This window comes from Drosophila mojavensis, unplaced genomic scaffold, assembly GCF_018153725.1.
Source record: "Drosophila mojavensis isolate 15081-1352.22 unplaced genomic scaffold, ASM1815372v1 contig_136, whole genome shotgun sequence".
NCBI classification, from domain to species: Eukaryota; Metazoa; Arthropoda; class Insecta; order Diptera; family Drosophilidae; genus Drosophila; species Drosophila mojavensis.
In genome coordinates, this window is record NW_025318667.1 from 16,453,539 (window position 1) to 16,472,744 (window position 19,206).

At 40.3% G+C, this 19,206-nt stretch overlaps 1 protein-coding gene across 4 annotated transcripts in view; it reads left to right on the plus strand.

Annotated features, from left to right (window-relative positions):
* LOC6584000 (protein lozenge) overlaps nucleotides 1-14,974 on the plus strand; it is a 41,345-nt gene extending 26,371 nt beyond the window's left edge. For 3 of the 4 annotated variants that reach the window (XM_044011321.1, XM_044011315.1, XM_044011318.1), the window contains 2 exons: nucleotides 13,162-13,329; nucleotides 13,400-14,974. In XM_044011321.1, the coding sequence (XP_043867256.1) occupies nucleotides 13,162-13,329; nucleotides 13,400-14,418 (1,187 nt within the window). In that variant the 3' untranslated portion in view covers nucleotides 14,419-14,974. Of the gene's footprint in view, nucleotides 1-11,102; nucleotides 11,575-13,161; nucleotides 13,330-13,399 lie in introns of those variants that run through there. The other variant, XM_044011322.1, reaches the window with a different exon arrangement.
* The last annotated feature ends 4,232 nt before the right edge of the window (nucleotides 14,975-19,206 follow it).

Consider the following 19,206-nt stretch of genomic DNA (forward strand, 5'->3'; position numbering starts at 1 on the left):
TAACGACGGCAAGGACAATGCCGAAGACTGCGAAAAGTCGCTGCTGTCGCCGTCGCCGTCGGCATCGGCATCGACTTCGACAGCGACAGCGACAGCGACATCGAAATCGTCGCCTGGTAAACAAATCCCGTTTGATACGCTTTGATTTTATTAAAATTTAACAATTTCACTATGAAATTTATGAGGCGACAAGTGGGTGAATGCCTCGCTAGGTGGTGCAACCACCACAGCCATCACCACTGCCACTGCCACCGCCGCCCCCGCTGCTCTCGCCGAGACCACTGGCACCATTCATTTGTCTGTTGCCCGCAGTCTGCTGTCTGCTGTCTGTTGTCTCTCTGCTTCTATCACTTTCCCTTTTGCCTCGGCTTCTTATAAACTAAGCCAATTGAAATCTTGGCTTTCAACATTTCCAATATGAAGTTTTCGACCAAGTTTTCCAGCTACACAAACGTAAATTTCTATTTGTTTTACCAAATGCATTTCTTAGGATATTCCATAGTTTATTTATGCATTTGTTAATTGCCTTTGATTTGTGGAGTGTGAAGAGCAATATGATTAATATTTTTTGTCTTAGATTTATAATCGAAATAACATCGCATAGACAGCATTAGATTTGCTTGAAATTGCTCAAAGGTTTTTAATTTGATGAAGCTGAATCAGATGACAGAAATACTCAACAACTTAAATTGCATTAAACATCATGAATTTAGTCTGAGAGTAGGAATCTCATTCTTATATAGTGCATTTATTAAGCTGCTCCATAATTTGATGTAGGCAAATCTGCATAGCAATCCGATTCCTTAAAAAAAAGTGAAATAAATTGAAATTTAATTGAACCGATTCTTTTTTTTATGGTTTTTGATATTTATATACATATACGTATATTTAAATATATTAAAAAAATAATCAATTTTTGTTTTGCATATATAAATGAAATCAATATAAGAACAAAATTCCCTAAGTAAAAAAATTTATAGTTTTATAATTTTTTAAAATAAAATATAACAATGTATATAATTTCAAAATTTCAAATATATAAATAAAATAGATTTAACAGTGATAAAAATTAATATATATATTTTTTTAAATATAATATTTTATATATTTTTAAGAGTATTGATACTTAATACTTTTATTACTACAAAAAAAAAAAAAAAAAAAAATTAAATATAAAAAAATTAAAAATGAAATATAATCAAGTGCTTTTGCCTAGATACATGTTTTTAAAGGCTCTTAAATCTAATTTTAAAATTTTCAAGCTGAATAATAATATATATTGAACACATTCTAAATATTTTACTCATTTAATTTTTTATGTCAAATCTCACTATTCTTTGTTTTCTAAACAAGCTCACATAGTTCTGATATTTATTTATTGTACTTGATTTTATTTTTGCAACTAAAATACAAATACAAGAAAATCAATAACATATGAGATACATATTTATTTTTCTGTCTTTGCTTAGGATTTGCTTATTGTTTTTTAGTTTCTAAATGAGTTTAGTTTTGTTGAGGAATGTTTCGATACAAGCTGGAGCAGATCATTTTTTATTTCATTTTATTTTATTTATCTTATTTTATTTATTTTTTTTTTTGAAAACTTTGACGCCCCAAAAGTTTTTTGCTCTTGCGAACCGAAACTGCAAAGTGACACAGCAGCAAAAAAGTGTCTCAAAATTACATTAAAAACTAAAAGGCTCTAGCCATGAGTGTGTGTGTATGTGTGTGTGTAGTTTTGGCATACACAAAATGTAGTTGACACTGGAGTGCTGCGTGTCACAGAAAGTTTGCGAAATGATTAAAAGGACTCGACGCTGGTGCCTGCTGCCAGGAAAATAGTTGAGCTGGCTGGGAAAAAGCGAAGCCAAGTGCTTTTCTTGATGGAACGGAATAAATATTAAATGGCGTCGTAAGCAGGGCACATTAGTGCCACGCCTCTAGCCATACAACCCCCTCCCCCCCTTCCCACTCCCCTCTCAGACCCCACCCCAGGCAGTTTGGTGCTGCCGGAGTGCAAGGTGCCCGCCCGGGGGCCACGAGTCACGAGTCACGAGTGTGTGGAAAGTGGAAAATTTGTAACTTCCGCAGCGGATATCCTGTTTCATACACGCGCGGCCTCTACTGCGTGTGTGCGTGCCAGTGTGTGTGTGTGTGTGTACTCTGGCAAGCCTTTTGAAGTTGCCTTCATCAGCTACAGCAGCAGAAGCAACTAAAAAAGTTTCGCGTTCGCGTTTTTAGTGAAAATTATATTAAAATTTTGTGCTTGATGTAATTTATGTCATAAAACCCATCTGAGAGTAGACACACATGTGTGCATAATTACACATAGACGCTGTGCATGTGTGTGTCTGTATGCGGGTGCTAATGGTTTAAATTAATTTTCAGCTTGAAATCATTTTCAGCGCATTGTCTTGAGCTTCGCAATAACAAGCTAGCTGCTCATATCATATATAGCTACTATATATATATTCACAGTATACATATATTTATATGTATTTAAAATTTCGGGCAAACGTATTTATTTAAAACCCTTTTGCCGTCAGCCGCTTTGTGCTGTTTGCCTTGCAGGACCTTGCACGAGGCCGCACGTCAAAGGCAGTGCAAAAGGCAAAGGCAAAGATCAAAGTGCGCACCACGCACATCATCATTACACACACACACACACACACACACACACTCCAGTCTATTTTTTACTTATTTATATATTCACTTGGGGCCTTAGGCCTATGCTTAAAGCTAGAGCTGTGCACTTTTTATAAACTGTTTTGCCCTATTCATATATAAATATATATATAAATAAATATATATATAAATATACATATATTTTTTTAAATAAAATCTTTTCTTGAAATCCTTATACAAGAGTTTTAAAGTGAATTAAAATTTGCATTAATATTTTAGAGTATTAAATTATGGACGATTTTATTTAAAATAAGCATAGTTTAAAATTTGTTTAAATATAATTTTTGTATATCCCATATTTTTATTATATACTATCTTCATTTATATTTGCTTTTCTATTTTTAATTTGATTTCAAATTTTTAATATCTATTTAATTTTTTTTTATAAATTCCTGCCAATTCTTTCTTTCATTTATATTTTTATTTTTATTTATTTCAGTAAGCTGCTGGGCTTGATTCGTTTTTGTAAACTTCAGTTAGTCTATAAATTGAATAAATATATGATACTTATATAAATATATATATTTTTGTTTAGCTGGGGTTTCTTAATTTTTCGTTACATAAGAAAACAAACTAAACTTCGTTTTAAAATATATTTGGCTGTGTTTCATTGAGTTTGAAATTGACTTGTAATATTCAAAGTCCAAAATTTGTTTTTAAATACATTCCTTTCTGCCTTGTGTAAGGAAGCACGATTAAGACTTCCGTATATAGACCAAAGATCTCAGTATTAGATGACTTAAATAAGACTTAGATGACAAAAAATAAATAAATTACATAAATTACTCAAGCATAAGCCCAAGAGAAGAACTTTTTCATCACTAACTCTGAAATGCCTCTAAGCGCAAAGAAGTTCCAATAAACTTGGCCAAACGTGAAGTCCATCATATGCCAAGTATATGATTAAATAATGATATAGAGTCTATTTAATGCATGCAAATGCCTGCAAGGGTATTCAGTGTTTGCCCTGTCGAATGTATATCAATGCTTTGCTTCTTTCTGCTCTTCTTCTTTTTTGTTCGTTCGCTGCCTTTTTGGATGCTTCGAGTAATACATATAGAGTCGCATGAGGCTGCAGATGTACGCAAAGGGTTAAGCATTATGTCTTTAAACAACTTGATAAACTCGTTCGCTTGGGCCCGGCGCCCTTGTTGTTGTGCAAAAATGAAATGATTTAGTGCAAATAATCAAACATGCAGACAGACAGACAAATTTGCACAGTCATCGTGAGGCTGGCAGCTCCGTGGGGAAGGCCTACAGCTCAATTTGGCTGGCAGAAAGGAAATTTTAAAGTCATCGTCCTTGCTTGTCCGTGGCCCTGACTGTGAGGGCTGTGGGCCTTCACGGTGTTTTGTGTGTGTGTGTGTGTGTGTGCGTGTGTGTGCGTGTGTGTCGTTGCCCCCCAAGGACATATTACAGCATTGATTCAATTTCATGTCAATTTACGTGTCAATGCGACACTAATACGCCAAGGGTCGTGGCTATTGCGGAAAGCAGCCGAATGCCCCGTGACCCCGTGACTCCTGACCCCGCTGCTTGACATGTGGCACGGCTCGACGCGACACTCCGCACTCGACACGGCCGCCGATGGGTGGGCGGGCGGCGTCGGGTGGCCAAGGTGTGCATTTAAAATTATTTATAACATTTGCGAAAATATGTTTGCCAAATGCCAACAACTTCGTAGTTGCCGCCGCTTTGCAATTTCTTTTTGCCGCGCCCCAAAAAGTATGCTACGTTTTTTCATTCCTTCTCTTTTTTTTTTTTTTTTTTTTTTTGGTAATAACTTGCGGCCTGTTACGCACATGGCCGATGCGTGTGTGTGTGTGCGTGCGTGTGTGTGTGTGGGTGAATTGGAATGTGTGTTACGCCAACCCCGGCAATTCCCCAACCACCAGCACCACTCGCATGTGTTGACAACACTTGTGTAACGGTAAATTTGTGCGTATTGTGCGTGCGGAGGAGGCGGCGTCAGAGTGGGAGTAGGAATGGCAGTGTAAGTGGGAGTGGGAGCAGGGTTCGTGGCCGGGGTGCTGGACGGGGGTGGCAAAAAACGCTTCGACTTGGCTTTGGGCTTGCCAATTGAAACTGGGGTCTTTTTAAGCTCGTGTCATGCCCTACAAAATATCAGCAAATTTGCCAAAACAATTTGCAAAGCTACGGCAAATACGCACGTGTAAATACTGATATGACAGCCACTTGACAACAGCAACTGGCTCAGCAATTGATCAGGACCCACTCACAGCTCACCTGTGGCGGTGCTTAAATTGAATCGGACTACGTCTGCCTGCTGCCATCTGCCTTCCGGGCTCTGGCTTCTGGCTTCTGGCTTCTGGCTTTTGTCTTCCGTCTGGCAGCCACAGCTGGTTCAATGTCTTTATTAAGTGAAACGATTTTACAAATTGCCAGCATCAGCTATGGATGCCAAAGCAGGATGAGTGAAAATATCGATAGCCAGCGAGAGCAAAGCGAAAGCAGATAATCATTTTAAGTCTGTTTTGTATACTGAATAACTGTTTGTATAATTAGAAATATTAGGAATATGAAGAGAAATAGAAATAGAAATAGAAAAAGAAATACTGATTATGCTAAGCAGGGATTAGCTAGTATGAAAACGATATATAAACACATACTATAGTCGATATAATAGATAAATCCCTATGACTTTCAAATTATGTTTGTTATTTAAAATTATATTAAAATAAATATTAAATAATAAATTTAAAAATTATGTTAAATCAATAATTAAATTAAATATAAACGTATTTATTTATTTTAAATAATTATGATACTCAAATTAATTAATTTTTATGTATTTTTTTTTTAATTTTTTTTATTTTTTATTTTTCTATTATTTATATAATTATTTCTTGCCGAGGCAAAAGCCTAATTTTAATGTATTATCTATATTCTAAACATTTAATATGACTCTTGCAAACAATTTCAGTATTCGAATTAACTAAGAAGAATAACACTAAATATAATAAAAAAAAATATAATTTATATATTTTTTTTCTATTTGAAATTATGAATTTAATGATTCTACATTTTAAATATAATTAATTTTATTTATTTACAAGCCGAAGTCCTCAGAGCTATACTTTATAGATGTGCTTTAGAATAATGGAAACTCTACGTCTAAATAAATAAATAAAATAATCGAATATATGATTAACTATGATATACTGAATAAAACTAATAGACTCAACGAGATTAGTTTTTAGCATTTTTTCGCTTCTTTACATATTTCTGCGAATTCTATTAAAATGAAGAGAATCTAAAAATTAAATCCATTCGAAGGATAAGCTAAGGATATGACTTATATGGCAGCCATAGGTCACTTTTAAAAATAACTTTGACAACTTGTAGTCACCAGAGTTAGACGGGAATTCGTATTATCCATATGCTATGAAGTCTGTCTAATGCAGACTCAATACAACAGACACTACTACTTAGAATATGAATATTAAATATATAGCTTCTATTTATAGTAAAATCAATTTACAAATCGAAACTGAAGTCTTCAGCTGCTGCACAAAATCAATAGGCTTAAGCCGAGTCAGTTCATAGTTTATACTCTAGAGCTAGACATTGCAGATGTTACCACACACACACACACACACATACGCATACACACGTCAGGGTTTTATCATCATCATTATTATTATTGTTGTGAACTTTAAAATGTAGTAGTCCTTGCTCTTCCAGAGCCGTTCGCCTTGGGTTTTGTTTTTACTTCGGGCCACTTTTGTTGATTGCCCAATAATATATATATATACATGTATATATATATATATATATATGTGTATATATAGAAGAGCATAAGAAAAACAAAGGCAAAATCCGAATTTAAAAAAAGGCCATTTACCGCAAAGTGCGCACCAAAGTAACCAGCATTTGGAGCATTTGCTGGAGCTGGCGAGCGAGCACGCTGAAAAGTAGGCAACAGAGCCGCTCGTTGCTCGTCGCTCAATGTTGTTGGCGCTGCCGCTGCCGCCGCTGCTGCTGCTGCTGCTGCGGCTTCGCTGTCGTCGCCGTCGGCGATGGCAACAGCAACAGCAACAGCTACAGCAACAACTGTTGGCGCAGGCGTCAACTCTGAGCGCAACTCAAAGCGCGCTCTCGCTTTCGCACTCGCTTTCTCTCTCTGAGTGAAATTCCAGCGACTGTTGAAATTGAGTCGAGTTGCTTTCCGAGCCATGTACTTTGGTCGATTTCCCCTGATTCGTTGGATTCGCTCAATGTGCTCTGTGTCTCTCTCTGTGTGTGTGTGTGTGTGGGGTTGCTGCTTACCACGCTGTCACCCACCACACATTGTGGTGAGTTAGGGGGCGACTTGCTTAGGCCACGACGACTTCTACGCGTTTTTTAGCCAAGTCGCTGTCTTGTGGTGAGAAATTGTTGCGCGCTGTTGAGCTCATTTCTTTTGCCTCTGTTTTGCTCTTGCTCTTGCTCTCTTCGGCTTCTTTTCTTCTTCTTCTTCTTCTTCTTTTTTTGTTGCCTTTGGCTTGAGCGCCTTTCGTTTTCATTGCGGGCTCGTCGTGTTGATTGTGTAGGGGGTGGGGGGTGGTGGGCTGGGTATTGGGGGCGTTACGCTTCATGCGGCAAGTGCCTGGCGTCGAGTGGAAATGCCGTCGGAAAAACGTCTGCGCTGTATTGGCCGACGGCAAGTGCGCTTAACGCTAAACACAGCTCGTTTCCAGGCAATGGAATGATGGTTTAGCATCCGCTGGAATGCCAATTGATCCATACACATACATATATACATATATACCCTTCACAGATTACAGCTCGGTCAGTTTTATATAAAATAGATTGCAGAGCTCACACTCGTTCACACATAAGCTGCAATGAAATTTCAGACGTCTTCCCCATGCCCCCAGCTCATGCCGCAATGTGGTGCACAAGGATACAACAACAAAAAAGAAGAAAAGTGAAAAAAAAAAAAAAAACCAAAAACAAAAACAAAAAAAAAAAAAAAAAAAAAAAAAAAGCGTGGGAAGTTGGACGCATGAAAGCTTTTTGTGGCGCACCAATAGCACCGCGTTATGCCCCGCTACACAGACACTGCCACACACACACACTCATACACACATAGGCAAACATACACACAGAGAACACGCTCACTCGTGTATGGGGGCTGGGCTATGGCTGCCACCACACCGAAACCCAACAATCGTCAACAGGCTGGGCGCCCACCTAGCCCAACGGCCCAGACGAGAACGCCCGACTCCGACGAATACCGTTACGTGGCGTGCCGAAGAAAGCCCGACCCCAAACTGACACCAAGCGCGGCTAACCCTTTATCGCACATAGGGTTTCCTTACAGGACCGCATATTTAGGTTTTTGTTATGGGGTTTCACTGTCGCCATCCTTGGTATGCCGTCATGCGGTCTCTCTCACTCTCTCTCTCTCTCTGGCTCTCTTTCTGTGCACATGTGTAAGTGTGAGTGTGTGTGTGAGTGGGGGGGTGGGCTTGGCCACTGCCCGCAAACACACACACACACACACACACCAGCACTAACACACACTCTGACACACATTCATATAGTCTGGGTTACCAAAATCGACGTGATGTTATATTATATGGAAACACAATTTGCTCAATGTCTGCCGCCGCATCCGCCGCATCGAAGTCTTCGTCGTCGTCGTCGTCGTCGTCGTCGTCGTTGCCGTCGCTGCTTCACCGTCGGGTGCCGCTGTCAGCTTCAAATAATTCTCGAGAGCGTGGGCGTGTCTGTGTGTACCATTCTGTGCGTATATGTGTGTGTGTGTGTGTGTGTGTGCTTGTGATCGTCGCAGTTTTGTGGGCTGTTACTGCTGCCATTTTGTGTGACACAGCTGAAATCCAACAAATATGGCCCCAACCATATGCCCCAGCTGGCGATGTACATAGCTGGCGTCATATACCTAAATAGTTTTATCTCTCTATACATATATAAATATCCATATATATATGTATGTATGCATGCATATTTGTGTGTATTATCATAAAAAGGAACAGTGGGTGCACTGAGCCTGCTAATGGCATGGATACACTCACAACATTCTAATGATATACAACTAAAGTAAATACTATAATTAGTGCTAGTGCATGATAATGATGAAAATCAAGAGGCAGAAGAGGTTGCCAATGGAGAATACAAATGATACCACATGGGGAATGTGTTTGACATAATATGGATAGATACTATTTTAATATGAATATTCTTATTGGGAGTGACAGAGAATTTTTAAAATAGTTATAGTAATTACATTTATCCTATAAAAGACGTTTATTAATTGAAATTTAGAAAAACAAAATATTTTTTTTTGTTCCAAAATATTTAGCTGTTTATTTTATGTATTTTTTAATTCTTTAAATATCTGTTTAGTGATTTATTAATAATATATTTACATTTTTATATTTAAAATATGCAACATTAATTGGATATATAAAAATAAAAATATTTATATAAATTTTGCTTAAAACTGTTGCTCTAACATAATATCAGATAATAATAATATTATAGAAACAACACAAAATATATTAGAGGTAAATTTTGAAAGCTACAATATCTGAATTTTGAAAAGAAAAGTAGTTTTGATATCATTTTTAGTATATTTTTAAAATGCTAGAATATATATTTGGATTCTATAAAAATTAAAATTAAAATAAATAAATAAAAAATAAGCAAGGTAAAGTTGGTTACAAAAAAAAGCAAAAATAAAAAAAATAAATAGATAAAAATAAAGAATGCTATATAATACCAAATATTTTACAAGAAAAACCAAACTTTCAATCAATCAAATAAATCAAATATCCAGTAAAGTTAATATGATAAATAACTTATCCTTGGCCTTAAAACAATCATAAGAACAATAGTTGTTAATTATTCTAGAAACAAAATCAATCGAAAAATTTTCAAATATGTATATTGTATTTGAAATTCCTTGGGGCATTCACAGCAAGCAATGTCCATAAATTGAATTAACCGTAAATGTTTTCCTTGAGTGAGCTGCGACTTCAACTATTGTGAATTGCGTTGTCTGCAGTAAGAAAATGAAATATAAAAAAAATAAAAATACAAATATGAACAGCTCAAGTTTTCAAGATCTCAGACAGCCAACAGTGCAGCAGCGGAGCAGCGGAGCAGCGGAGCAGCAGCAGCAGCAGCAGCAGAGTTTGACCTACTTATAGGCACTTGTACTTAGCAGCGGTATCAAGTGTCATATGTGATTTTGAATCAACTTCAACTTGTTGTATAGTTCATGAAGTAGTTGTAGCTGAAAGTATGCCAGAAGATAAGGATAAGGATAACGCAGCATGCCAATCAAGTAATGCGCCAGAGCAAATATAGCCTCAGTCTTGTTGTGTCTATGAATGTGCGTAGCATCTTGGATGCCAGTCCCGTCTCCTCCGTCATCTCCATCTCCGTCTTGCACTGAGATTCAGACTCAGTCTCCTCAGTCTCCGTCTCAGTCTCAGTCTCAGTCCCAGTCTACGTCTCGGCCTCTGTCTCCGACTGTGCGCCCAGAGTCTCATTCCTGTGCTCGGTCCTGTGCCTGTCTGACTGGTTGGTCTGGTTGGTTCGTTGGTGGGTTGTTGGTGTCACATTTTCGGTGAAATTTTGGTTGCAAACTTTGGCAAAACTTGGCCAAGTATTTGGCCTCAAGTGCGTCAGAGCGGGACAGAGGCAGCCAAGCCAGAGTACGACAGAGTCGTCTGGGCGCGACTGACTGAGCGAGACGGAGAGAGCCAAAGCGATTGCAATTGAGAGCGCGCATGTGGGCGGCGTATGTGTGCGAGTGTGTGTGTATGTGTGTGCAAGTGTGTATGTGTGTTGTGGTCGGTCTTCGTCTTCGACTGTGCGAGCAGAAGCGAGAGGCGCTTAGCAAGACGAGATTTTCTCAATGCTTGCTGCCTTGACGTTTTCTTAAGTACTCACACACACACACACACACACATGCATATGTGCACACACACATAGTCAGCAATGAGTCGACTGTGCTTTGCTTAGAGCAGCATCTTCAGTCAGCGTCGCCGTCGACCGCGTGCTATGTGCGACTGCGGCCTGGCATTTGAGCCTCTTTGGCAGCAGCCCCTCTGCCCTCTGCCCTCTGCCCATTGCCCTCTGCCCTTTGCCCCCTCTCCGCTTCGCTCTGCTCTCTCTTCTATCTCGCTCTATCATTGCCCGCTGCAGCCTCCTGCTCCAAGCAACACTGTAGACCCAATGGCTTGCAGCCAGAGCAGCTTCCTTCACGAGCCCGCAAATGTGGGCTGCCACTTGATAGCGACAATGCCGTAGGAGTTGGACCATAAGGGTCGAGACGACGCGTCGCTCCGGCAGAGACACACAGAGTGACAGAGAGAGAGTGAGAGAGAGAGCAAGAGAGAGAGAGGCCGTCCAGACGGTGCAACGACATTGTCGACTGGGATAATTTTAATGAATTTATTTAGGAGTTTACCTTCAGCTCGCTTCGTTGCTTTGGCTGGCTTTAACCTGACTCTGGCTCTAACTGGGGCTGGGGTCCTCCTTCTGGCCTGCCAGATTTGCCCAGGTAGCATCCAGCGCTGCCTCCATCCGTCCGTCCCTCCGTCCGTTCGTCTTGCCGTGCTGCTCTCATTGGGCGTGCACCGTCTGCTGGCTGAGGGCGACTCAGAGATGCATTTACATAAGCAGCAATATGGCGGCTTGTTGATCAACATGTAGACCAGGGCAGCGGGCGGCAGGCGGGGTGCAGAGCCGCCTCTGGTGGGCGGTACTCTTGCCCAATGTTGTTTTGCAGCGACCAAAATGTGCGGCAACGTTTTTGGTCTTGCACAGTGGGCTATATGTGGTCGGGTCGGACGGGCTACGGTTTTGGGCTTGTCATTGGACTTGGCTCTGCTCCTGGACTGCGACTTGGAGGTGAACTCATATTTTGGCTGTTCGCTTTAACTTAGTCTTGAGCCACTCAAATTTGATGGCTAAAAAATGCAACAATTTTGAAAATAGCCTAAGTTTATTTTGATCCCGAGCTTCCCAATAATTATTGAACTTTTTTTCCGTTCCATAGTCAGTGACTTTCGGTGCAAAAGTTATAAAATCCGAGGTTTTAGGCACTCGTCGAAGGATTTGCTGAAAGCAAGCGCGAATTAGTTGAGATATAATCGTATTATTTCCAATAAAAATTCAGCTACCAGCTCAGATTCAGCATTCCTTGACTTGCTTACATTTTTGAGATTTGCATAGAGAGGCAGTACGTAATAGTTCGATTATAACATAGCTCGCATACAGACAGACGTTGGGTCTGTCACAGAATTTCAGCTAAGGGACTTTTCTCGGTAGTCATAATAAGAAAATCATTAATATAATTAAAATTAAAGTTAGTTAGTTAATAATTAACATAGGGCGCCATTGCCAATCAAAAAGCTAAGAATTTGAATCGACTTTCTACTCAATATAAATATGATGAAGTATACTATATAATGTATGATATTTATATGATTATATTTTCATTTTTTAATTTTTAAAATTAATAAATACCGAAAAAATAAATACGTTGACAGAAAAAGAGCTCTGAGGGGAATTACGTATTCAAATTTGTTATAATTGATGCAACATACAAAGTAATTGCGCAGAAAAATATTCCCTTCTTGTATATATGTATAAAAATATATATATATATCTTTTATGTATTACATCTTTACATCTTTATTATATTACATGTTTTATTTGCGTATTTTATTAGTCTGTTTCCTATTTTTTTTTTTTTTTTTTAGGCCCAATTTTAAATTCTTCAAAAATTATTGAGCTATTAGCAGATAACTTGACTTAATTTGTTTAAATTGGCAACATTTCTTATTAAGTATTTGAGAAATACAAACTGATGCAGGAATTATATAATATTTTAAGATAAGTAAACAAAAGATTTTTGTTTTGATTTCAATTTAATGTTAGAAATTCAAAGGAATTTCTACCTTTTTTTTTTTTTTTTTTAATTGTAACTTTACTTAATTTGTATTAGAGTATTAGGTATTAGTAGGTCATATGTGTATATAACTACTAGATTGGCTTCTAGAGTAGACTATACAGCCTCATATATGGATGATGACTTATTTCTCTTCGTTCTCTGGATTCTTCTGTCTGTCTTCTAGCGAGAATATATATGAAGACTATGGCATTTCTGGTTTGTGGGGAAAGAGAGATGGGTCTAAAACAAAGTAAAATATGTGTATTTCATTTTAGATTGAAAGTGTATTATTGGATTTGAGTAAGCAAAACCTATTCTTCGCCTCATTCTTAATATATTTAGAGCTATCCCAACTAATCATCATTACTGAACCTATTCTAAACTTGAGTTCCACAAAGCCTAGCCAAACATATACTTGATGCTCATATACATAAGCTAAGCTTAGTAGTTTACTTATCCCATCCAGCTCCTCGGCGCATCTTCTACTCGTTTAGTTTAGATTTTCATGCATTTCATCTCATCTCTTGCTCTCTGCTTTGCAGGCTTCGCTCATCACCTGGTTGGGATGCACAGTCATTTGCATGCGCCCGATTGGCGAGCTCACATGGCGCTGGGCGGACGTCCGGGCTTTCCGGCTGGCCCCTTCTTCGCGCACCACCATGGCGCCAGCTTTCCGGGCGGCGCGACCGGCGGCCTGCGCGGTCTAAGCGGTAAGTAGTCAATGCCATTCAGACTGTTCCCAGTTTAATCAGTGATTTCTCTCCGCCTTCGGCTCGGCAGACAATCAGCAGCAGATGGCGACAGTGGGCGCGGCGCACAGCACCACCAGCCCGGAGGGCTCTCCGACGACCACGACGAGCGCTACGCTGAGCGCCTTCGTGCAGCCGCCGGCGTGTAATGCCAGCGCTGGGGGATCGCCGCCGCTGATGCTCAGCAGCTTGCAGCATCACGACAATAACAACAACAACAGCAGCAGCAACATCGACGCGGGTTTCGAGAGCGACAGCATCTCGGTGACGGGCTCGCCGCGCAAGAGCATTAGCTCGCTGACGCACGACGAGGAGGAGCCGGATCCGGAGGCGGGACGCAGCCGCAGTCCGACGCTGCTCAGCGCCGATGCGAGCAGCGTGGCGACGCTTGTGGAGCCAGCACCAGGAGCTGGCAGCGGCGCTCTCGATGGCACCGGCACTAGCGGCAGTGGTGGAGGTGGCGGCGCCTTCACTGCCCTCATCCAGCGCAGCAAGAATCCGAGCGAACTGTTTGGCGGCTTCGCAGCGGCGGGCGGGGGTCACTTTGCGCCCACGGCGCACAGCTTCAATCCGGCGCTGGCCGCCCAGCTCTTCCTGCAGAGCCCGCTGCTGCCGCAGTCGAGCCAGTGGCTCTACACCCAGCTCTATGGCAGCTACAGCGAGCTGCCTTGGCTACGTAGCGCGGCGGCAGCAGCCGCTGCCAGCTCCACAGCTGCTCCACAGCAGCAGCCGCAGCAGCAGCAGTCGCTGCCACAGCAGCATGAGCCATCGATGCTAGCAGCGGCGGCGGCCGGCGCTGATGCCGACGGCGTGAATCTGATCAAGCGCTGCGTCACGCTGATCACGCACAATCCGCCGGATGCGGAGAATGCCAATCCGAATGCCTCGCCGCCAGTGAGCTCCTCGCGCCGTTCGCCCTCGCCCGTGGAGACCATCGATCTGGACGATGTCAGCACCACGTCGCGATCGGCCAGCGGCTCCAGCGGCGCCGGCGGACCAATACGGACGCGCACGCCCAAGCCGACAGCGGACGTCTGGCGTCCGTACTAGCGACTGGCGGCCGCCTTGCTGGGCACCTGCCTGGCGGGACAAGGACAGAGGGAACGAGCGCTGCCGTAGCGGTAGCTGGTGCAGCGGCCATTGGATCGTGAATTTAGGTCATATCGCAGCGTGCGAGGGCTGCCCCTCAAGTATTAGCAGACGAGCATTTCATATCACAGGCACAGCATATTTAGCAGTTCTAAAAGTCTAAAGGTTCAAGTTGTCAACTTCGAGCTAAGTTTGATTTTCAAGAGTTTTTATTTCGAAAGATCTTGAAGTAGGTAAAGCTAAACCTAGAAACGGAAATGTCCACGAGTTAAACCTATTCCATTGATTTCTCACAAGTTCAGCTTAGACTCATAACTCTTTGAACGCCCCTCGCACAGTGTGTAAAATTTATGTGTGTTTTTTTTTTTAGAGGTCTAGATTAAGCCGGATCACATATCGAATTTAAACTAATTAGCATTGCCCAATTGTAGTTGTTGAACGAGGCTTTGGGTAATTATTATGGTACTATATGTAAACAAACACTGACACACACACACACACACATATACACATTATACATATATATATATAGAGTTACCAATCTGTGTAAATTGAGAAATTGAACATATGTATTATTATGCTCCCTAAAACTATTGCAAATATTCGTTAAGTCTATAAGGAAATACAATTTTTTTTTTGCGCAAAGAAAATATTTATAAAAAAGAAATATTATTAAAATTAATTAAATACATATATAAATCACAAAATATTTGAAAAATAAATCTAAGCACAATTATAAAAAAAAAAAAAAAAATATGAAAAAATAAATAAAAATTATAAAAATTGTATATAGTTTCTTAAGTAGCGTATCAAGTTTCGTTAATAAAATTTCAATTAAAATGCAAAATAAATTTGAAATAAATAAATTAATTTCAGGGAATAATCAGAGGCTTTCAGTAGCTGGCAAACGCCCAGAAAGCCAGACAGCAAATAAACAGAGAAGCGTATGTGTGTGCGAGAGAGAGAGAGAGAGTGAGGGAGGGAGAGTGGAAGAGAGTGGGAGCGAGCTGGTCAGATAATCAGCGCCGCCAAGAAAAGCTTTTAAGAAAATTAATTCGTATTTCTTTTGCACGGCGCTCCCGCCTCACCCCCTCGCTGCTCACCCCCCCAGCCCTAATTTAAGGGGTTAAAACCGGGCCGGCCGAATTTATAGCCGGGTCTTGCAAGTTGGCTCTGTGCATAGAAAGCTGGCAAATAAAAAGTTGAAATTAATGGGCAAACTTGAAAGCGAAAAACGCCAGCCGAAGCTGCTGAAAGACAGTGAGACTAACCAACCGGTAAAGGGCATCACATACATACGTACTTGGGATATGGGTGCGATACTCTCTCTCTCTCTCTCTCTTTCACTCATCCGCCCTCGCTCGCTCTCTCTCTCTCACGCTTTGTCTGTGGGATCTAGGAATTTGGGCATTTGCATGCACTTTGGCCCATTCAATTCGGTTCCAGTTGCCGAATAATAAATGAGCGCTAAGCGCATATTAAATTACGCTGACAGATTTAAATAAATAACATAATTAGCCAAGCAGACCCAAAAGAAAAAAAAAAGAAAAAAAGAAAGTCTAATAATCATGACAAAGCAGCTAATGCAACTGAGCCCTGGGAAATGCTGCTCGAAACACTCATTCACAGTTACTTTGATATATTGCATGGAAAATATTCAGCTATGTTTCAAAAAATTTTATCTCAATTTAACACAAGTATTTATTTAGTATTTTAATAAAAAATTTAATTCTTTTAGAATTTTATTTCTGTTAGAAATAATTAAGACAGCTCGATGAAACAATGATGTTTAATTAATTACAATAATAATAAGAAGAAGAAGAATTTTTTTAAATTAATAATAATAATAAAAATAAAAATAAAATTAAAAAATTAAGATAAGTTATAATAATAATAATAAAAATTAAAATAAATAATAATAATAATAGTAATATTAATAATAATTATAAATAATAAAAAAAATATATATTAAGACAAAAGGTTTTTGGTGTAGGCTGTATAATCGATGAATTGAAATAGAGTTGGTCGACAAGGATTATCATATAATATACTGAACAGTACAGAGTTTTAGATTAATTTTTTTATTTTTTGAAATATATACTACATTATTCTTGGTAAATATAAAATTGCCTAGCAGTCGTTGATTAAAATTTAAGTGTGCTCTAGTCAGGGCTGCCCGTCTATGAGATACCCCTAATTTTCCTGTTATTCCACTCATTTTACTCTTCATATATAAAGGAACCGAACTGTCCATAATTATGAAAAAAATTATATTAATATTTAGTTCTTAAATATTAATATAAGTATATTATTTATGTGATCTACCACGCCTCCATCTTTCCATTTACAGAGAATCTTTATAACCTGATATATATGATATATTTCGCATTTCCAATGGGTTTTATTGGGTTTATATATCATGAATAATAAACTCTGGCAATCCAAATCATTATTAAGTATAGCTTCATTATGCCTTAGAAATCAATTGTCATGAGCTAATGTATCCAAATGCCTCAACTTTGCTTTCATCTCATATGAGCTTAGATCTTAGATAAACATGTAATTTTTCTACATCAGGTGACTATGCAATAGCCAAGGCCAGAGTCAAAGCTAGTTCAGGTAAGCCATCAAAGTTATGCCCAAAAATTGATATAAATCATATCGTAATCAGCATAAATTGTTTATAATCAATTTAAGGCTGGGGCAGCAGCTGCAACAACAATTTCAATCGCATATAATTGCGATAATTTGCAGAAATTAACAGCGGAAAATCATTTAATTGGTGTGCGAAAATTTGACAATTAAAGATATGCACACTTGCTCAGAGATAGGCAGAGAAACAGACAGACAGGCAGACAGACAGAGAGACAGACAGACAGACAGCTTGACAGGCGAATCATAATAGACAGCAAACAGTGTGGCTCCAGCTGGGTAAGGGAGGACATACACAGCAGGTGGGGTGGGCGTGGCCCTCACATCAACGCAATCTATCCGCAAATTGTCGCATAACCGGAGACAATGACATTTCAATTTATTGCATGTGTGCACATGTGTGTGCGTGTGTGTGTGCGTGTGTGTGTGCGTGTTTCTCTAATGATGGCATAATTAGCAGGCTGCTGTGATATCTGAATGCTGGAGCTGGTTCTGGTTCTGGTTCTGGTGGCCGAACGCATCGGCAGGCGCCAACTGAAGGCGTTAATAATGACCTGAAGTCAAATTGCTTACGCGTGGAGTGTCATCGAGGAATGTGAATGCAGGAGACGGCGCCAGGAGGCAGGAGGCAGGAGGCAGGAGGCAGTATGTTAATTGAAAGCCCACTTATTGCAATGAGCAGCCGATATGTGTGGGTGTGTGTGTGTGTGTGTGTGTGTGTGTGTGCGTGTGCGCGTATGCGTGTGGGTGTGTGCTTGAGTGAGCGACATGACTCGTGTGTGTCGCAAAGGTGCTTCAATTGATGTCGCCAGGGCCAAGGGAAGTGTTGCCAGGTAACGAAGCAGACATAAAGTTTTCTATTTAACGCTTGAGCGCCACGCGCTCAGCCCTGTATGAGCTGCGGTGTATGTCTTTCCTAGCGGCTCAAACCTCAAACTGATGCGCAGCTTTTGCTGCTCCTGCTGCTGCTCCTGCTGGCTGCTGCTGCTGCCTTGTTGTTGGGGGCAACAGTTTATTAGGTTGTCATTATCGTTTCTTAAGATGGTTTTGCCAGTCAGCCAGCCAGCCAGCCAGCCAACTTCCTGTCATTATTGTGAGCTTGAGCTGGAACTGAATGGTCGCCAGGACGACGTCATTGCCGCTGTCCCAGCTAGCTGGCAGCCACCATTACAGCCAGCAATCCAATTCCGACAAGAAGTTGTGCGCCAGCCTTGGATGCCTCGTCATGCCAATGACCAGACGGTGTCAAAGGTGACATAAAGACGACAACGACGACGACCAATTTAAAATGAAACAACCCCAAGAAGAACACACACACACACACACACGCACGCATACAATGCTCTTGACTGAGATCGAGTGCCCGGTGGGTAGTGGCCCAACCAGACGTGTTGATTTGCTTCCGACAGCCCTGCTTATGCTTAGGTCCAACCGGCTGTCGCTCAAACCCCATTGAACCCAATTCCAATTCCAACTCCAACTCCAACTCCAATTGCAATGCCCGCTCTGTATTACATTTTCCTTCTACCCAAGTCTGCCTTATTTTATGTTATTCATTTTTAATTTCTGCCTTTCACGTTTTTACACTTTTTGTCCCAAATGTTATGTGTGTATGTGTGTGCGTGTGAGGTCCTGGGACTGTTGCCTCATTTACTTTAGCATGTTAATTTCGTAGCCAGCCATATCTTCCCTGCTGGCGATTTGTCAGTTCCAACTCATAAGCCAAATTTAATTCTATGCCATTTGTTAATGATTTCCACACGAGACATTAAGTTCCCTGGGATATGTCCCTCGTTCGAAATGCGATGTCCTTTTCTCTCTGCCGTAGGTTGGTGCGTCATGTGTGGGCACAGTTTGAATGGCGGCAGGAAATAGGGAAATATTTTAATATTATGATAATAGTTAGACTCTGATTGCCTATGGGATTTGATTGTATGTAAATATGTATATGAGAGTAGGTCCCTTAGGTAAATCCCACTAGCTCGTGACAATTGTCAGAAACCATCATAAACTGACGGAACGAAGAAACTTTTGTACTGCAACTATTTTGAGTCTCAAAAATAACTATTCTATATTCCATGAGATTAGATTTGAGTT